We start from the raw sequence: 5,509 nt of genomic DNA, 5'->3' as shown, positions 1-5,509 counted from the left end.
TCCCATATGTCAAGCTGAAAGGGGTTTCCTTTGTGCTTTTCCGTGGTGTAGTCCTGTATGACCATAGCACCATTGGTATCTCCTCTGCCCAATTCCCTTTTGCTTCGCCCAACCTCTTTTTAATCCCATTGACAATGGTTTGGTTGGACACCTCCGTTTGACCGTTCGCTTGAGGGTGTGCCACCGATGTGAAGCGTTGGCTTATCCCTTTGGCAGTGCACCATTCTCTGAATGGGTTCTCAGCGAATTGCAAACCATTGTCGCTGATGAGAACCTTAGGTGCTCCAAATCTTATCATGATGTTTTTCCACACAAATTTTATCATGTGCCTCCCAGATATGCATGCCAGTGGCTTAGCTTCAATCCACTTTGTGAAGTAATCCACGACTACCACCATATACTTCAGCTTCCCTGGTGCTTCTGGGAATGGACCCACTATGTCTATGCCCCACTGGTAGAAAGGCCATGGGCTGGATATGTTGCTTAGCGGCACCGGGGGTTTCGCATGGACTGGGGCGTAAGACTGACACTCCCAACATTTCTTGGTTACTTCTACCGCGTCTTGATGTATCGTCGGCCAGTATACCCCCATTCGTAGCACCTTTCCTATCAAAGCCCTCGCCCTTTCGTGTGCGCCTACCTGCCCTGAGTGTGCTTCCTGCAATATCTCTCTCCCCTGGCTTGATCTACACATTTTAGCCATGGAGACGTGAATCCCTTCTTGTATAATTCCCCGTTCACCATTGCGTATGAGGGCGCCTTTATACATATTTTTCTGGCCTCGTCATGGTCATCCGACAACACTCCTCTCTGGAGGTATTCCCGGAACGGTGTCATCCATGTGGGTCCAGCGGGGGTCAAGGTGTTCACCTGCTGTTCATCAATGCTTCTCTCCCAGAGCACCTCCACTAAAACTTTCTTTGACAGGTGGTCAAAAGAAGTGGACGCTAGCTTGCTTAAAGCGTCTGCCCTCTTGTTCTCACTTCTGGGTATCTGCTTGATTGTAAATTGGCCGAATGATCCTACCAGTTGCTTTCCCATCTTTACATACTTTCCCATTCTTTGGTCTCTTACCTCGAAACTCCCATTGACTTGGTTCGCTGCTAACCTTGAATCGGTTAGTGCTGTTACAACTTTCGCACCCATCTGTTTGGCGAGTCGCAACCCTACAAGCAGCGCCTTGTACTCCGCCTCGTTGTTCGATGTATGGAAGTCGAAACGGAGGGCGTAGGTTACCTCTTCTCCTTCTGGGCTGGTCAGGATCAGCCCCGCCCCTGAGCCTTCCCTGTTGGACGTCCCGTCCGTGTACAGGGTCCATGAACTGTCGCCGGTAGGGGCCTCTTCAACTACCCACACCTTTTCTTTCGCCGGGTTCCCTCCGTCAAGAATTTCTAGTAAGAAATCAGCCAGTACCTGCCTTTGATACTCGTTCTTGGACGGTAGTTTATATCGTGCTCTCCCAGTTCAATTGCCCACTTGGCCAGCCGACCCGACGTCTCCGGCTTAAGCAAGATCTGTTTAATGGGGTGGCTTGTGAGTACCTCGATTTGATATGCCTAGAAGTATCGCCTTAATTGTCTCGCAGCATAGATGAGTGCCAGCACCAATCTTTCCAACGTGGGATAGTTGAGTTCTGGTCCCTGAAGCGCTCTGCTAACAAAGTATACCGGTCTCTGCTCCCCTTCCCTTTCCACAGCCAATACCGATGATATCGCTTCGCCTGATGTTGAAAGATACACTTGTAATATTTCTCCAGGGATGGGGGTTGCCAAAGTCAGCAGCTTGTGCAGTGCTTCCTTGATTCTCTGGAGCGCCTTCTCGGCTTCATCCGTCCATTGGAAATTGTTTTTCTCGATGCATCCCTTTAAGGTGTGGAACAGTGGCATAGCCTTGTCGGCAGATTTCGAGATGAACCTGATTAGAGCTGTGAGCTTCCCGTTCAGACCTTGTGCATCTCTAAGAGAGTTTGGGGTTGGCGTCTCAATGAACTCGTCGACCTTGGTCGGGCTGGGCTGGACGCCTTGTCTAGTAACATAGTAGCCCAAGAATTGCCCCTCTTCTACTCCAAACATGCATTTGGCTGGGTTTAGTTTCATCTTGGCCACCTCTAATGTCTTGAAAGTCTCTTCGATGTCTTGCAACATCTTTTCTTCATTTGGACTCTTAATCACCATATCATCTACATACACCTCAATATTCCTTCCAATTTGCTTGGCGAATATCGAGTCGACTAGCCGCTGGTATGTCGTCCCTGCATTCTTTAACCCGAAAGGCATCTTGGTGTAGCAGAATGTGCCATGGTCTGTATAGAAGGTTGTTTTCTCTTCGTCTTCTTTGCTCATCAATATCTGGTGATACCCTTTGTATGCATCCAAGAAGCATTTTAGCTTAAATCCCTGTAGCGACTCTACCTTCTGATCGATTTCCGGGAGTGGGTAGCAATCCTTAGGGCATGCCTTGTTTAGATCAGAAAAGTCGATGCACATGCGCCATGACCCATCCTGCTTGCGGACCATAACTGGGTTTGCAATCCACGTTGGGAACATCGCCTCCCTTACTATTCCGGCCTCCGTCAGTTTAGACACTTCTGCATTGATTGCCCTGTTACGGTCTCCTCCTTGTACCCGCTTCTTCTGCTTAACCTCTTTTACCCCCGGTTTGATCATTAGCTTATGTTCAATGACCTTCCTTTCTACCCCCACCATATCCGTGGGGGTCCAAGCAAATACATGTTTGTAGCGTTTGAGCATATCGACCAGTGCTCTTCTTGTGTGGCTTGGGAGGTCGCTTCCAACATTGACCGGCTGGTCGGGGTATCCCTCATTGATTACCTCCTTCCTCTTTGTAGGATTTCCCCTGGGCCTCTTGGGCCCTTTGGTTATTTCTGCTGGCTTCATAACTGTATAGCATCGCAATTCTCTGGGCGGGGTGGCCAAAATCGTGGCTTCGCCTTTTGGTGTGTCGAATTTCATGATCCCATGCATGGTTGAAGGTACAACCCCTAGCTTCAAGAGGGCATTCCTTCCTAAGATAATGTTGTGCTCCACCGAGTGTCAAATGACCACAAAGTCTATCAGGGCGGTCTTCTTCCGCTGCTTGTCGTGGCTAGTGATTGTTAAGGGGAGGTGGATCGTGCCTAACAGCCACAGGCTGTGGCCGGTGAATCCCACCAGCCTACCCGTCGTAGGTCGCAAATTATCTTTCCAGCGATCCGGAAGGAGCCGGAAACAATGCTCATAGATGATGTCTGCTGAACTCCCGGTGTCAACATAAACCCTATGGATAGTCACGTCTTTGATGGATGCCTGTATTATCAGAGGGTTGTCACCTTTCCAGCCGTCCGGCGGGGGATCCTGTATGGAGAACGTGAGCGCGCGTGCTGATGGTTTAACAATGACTTGCTCGCCTCGTTGTTCCTCCCTACTTCTTTTGCTACGTATCATGAATATCTCCTTGGGCTGAACTCCTTCGCAGGGTGGACCCTTGGCGTTCTCAGCATCGAATTTGGCGCGTAGGCTTCGTGCCACCTCCACCAGGTCTCCCTTGAGTTGTTTCTCCTCCATCTCCTTCTTTAGTACCGAACAACTAGCTGTATCATGCGTTTTGCTTTTGTGGTACTCACAGTATCGACTCTTAGGCGACTTGGCTGGCTGCTGTTTCTCAGACACTGCATATACTTCTGGGCGGCGACCCCGTCTGTCGTCTTTAATAAATGGTTGGAAACATGGCGGTGGTCTTCTTGCTTGGCCATAGTGTCTTCCTCCCCCCGGAAATCCTTGTGGGTCGGGTGGTGACGTCTAGTCGCCATAGCATTCAAGTAGGCCTGCTTGGCTGCTTCACCATCTTCCTGCCGCAGGTATCGCTCCACTCTTTCTTTCAACTCAGCTCGTGTTAGAGGCTTCTTTCCCATGAGTTTTTGCGAGAGGGGCCCAGGCAGGAGTCCCCATGTGAAAGCACCAGCAATGAGCCCTTCGTCATGCCCCGGTACATCTAGCGTAGCGTTTATGAACCTTGTAAAGTATTCTCGAACAGTCTCCCTCTCCCTTTGTTTACAGCCTATAATTGAATGAGAATCGCCTTTCTATTTACGTAGCTGCATGAAGTTGGTGAGGAAAAGGTACTTGAGCTGAGCGAAGTTTGAAATGCTGCCCGGTTGTAGCGTTTTGAACCATGTGCCGGCGTTGCCATCGAGCGTCGTCGGGAAGTATGTGCACCAAAACTTCTCGTTAAGCTTTAGCGACGTCATCGTCCATTCATATGTATCAATGTGGCTATCTGGGTCGGTAGTTCCATTGTACGTTTTAAGCGTCCGGAGCTTTGCAGTGTTTGGTATTTCGTAATCCAACAGCTCTTTCACAAACGAAGATGTTACGCTCCGGGGAAAACCATCCTGGTTTGGAGCAGTCGACGTCCCTTGCTGGTATTGAGAACTCATTCCATGTTGTAGGGGCGTAAGGTAGCCTGAACTTGGTCCATAAAAGGGGTATGGATGGAATGGTAACTGGAGGGGATAGCTAGTGGAGAAAGGGTGCATGGATGTAACAGGGTTGATCACTATCGGCTGTTGTAAGCTGTTGTTTGGGGGAATAGTCGGTCCAGTCCATGCTCCAACCGTCGGGTAGACTGGTGGTGAATGGTTCATCATGGTTTGCGCCAATGGTGGTAGTAGCGTTGTGGAACTCTGTCCACCAGTCGTCTAGAACGATGTAGGTGTTACGAATGACGGTGAAAGGTTGAAAATATGGCTCGACGGAGGTGCAGTTGAGTGAACTGTTCGTGCCTGTTGCAGCGGCGGCGCAAAGAACGACGGCATCTGAAGCTGTGTAGACGAAAGTAGCTCCACCGGAGTTGTTCCTTGCTAAGAAAACAACGGCTGCGAAATATTTCCGGCAGCTGTCGTAGAACTTCCTTTGCCCAAAACTGGCCTGTTGGTCGCAGTAGGCGGTGGCGTTTCGTCCAACGTCGTCATGGGACGTATGGGACTAATTGGTCGTCCCTCACTACCGTTGGACACCATTGATGCTTGCTTTCGTGCTTTTGTTTGTGTTCTTCGTCTCACAAACGGATGGCGCCAAATGATGGAACCTTGTCCCGGATGAGACCTTGCTTCTGACTATGGGATGAGATCTTCTTGGTTGCCTGATTATAACTGCAAGATCACAAAGAACAAGGGCCGTCAGCCGCTTCCCGGGAGTGGTTCCCGGGAGAACGCTCCGACGGTCAAGTTAGGATGACTTTAGGGTTTGTGTTTGTTCTCTCAGGATTGGTTAGAGAGCTTATCTTGCTGGTCTTGTGTGCACATCCTTTTATACCTGGCGCTCCTGCCTGGTCCGTATCAGACATGATCACTTTTGGAGGAGACAAGGTCAGAGGCGTTGATTGGAGGGTCGTGCGCCCTCAACTGCTAGAGCGCTCTCATTGGCTCCGACGGTAATGCTCTGATCATGCCCTTTGTCTCCTGACCGTATCTTTTGTCTTGGAGCAAGGAACGTTACTTGGCGGGCGCGAG

At 50.0% G+C, this 5,509-nt stretch overlaps 1 protein-coding gene across 1 annotated transcript; it reads right to left on the bottom strand.

The window, feature by feature from the left end:
• Positions 1–636: 636 nt before the first annotated feature.
• Positions 637–1,146, bottom strand: LOC145090201 (uncharacterized). Its single transcript, XM_079028528.1, has one exon. The coding sequence runs from the start codon at positions 1,144–1,146 to the stop codon at positions 637–639; it is 510 nt and encodes a 169-aa protein (XP_078884654.1).
• Between the last annotated feature and the right edge of the window lie 4,363 nt (positions 1,147–5,509).

The sequence above is a fragment of the Lactuca serriola genome, chromosome 2, assembly GCF_051521515.1.
Source record: "Lactuca serriola cultivar US96UC23 chromosome 2, Lser_US96UC23_V15, whole genome shotgun sequence".
NCBI classification, from domain to species: Eukaryota; Viridiplantae; Streptophyta; class Magnoliopsida; order Asterales; family Asteraceae; genus Lactuca; species Lactuca serriola.
This window is presented reverse-complemented; position numbering and strand designations above follow the sequence as displayed.

Bases quoted from the DNA above. Each gene is read 5' to 3' on its own strand.
- LOC145090201 (XM_079028528.1), bottom strand. From the start codon at position 1,146: ATGGGTGCGAAAGTTGTAACAGCACTAACCGATTCAAGGTTAGCAGCG.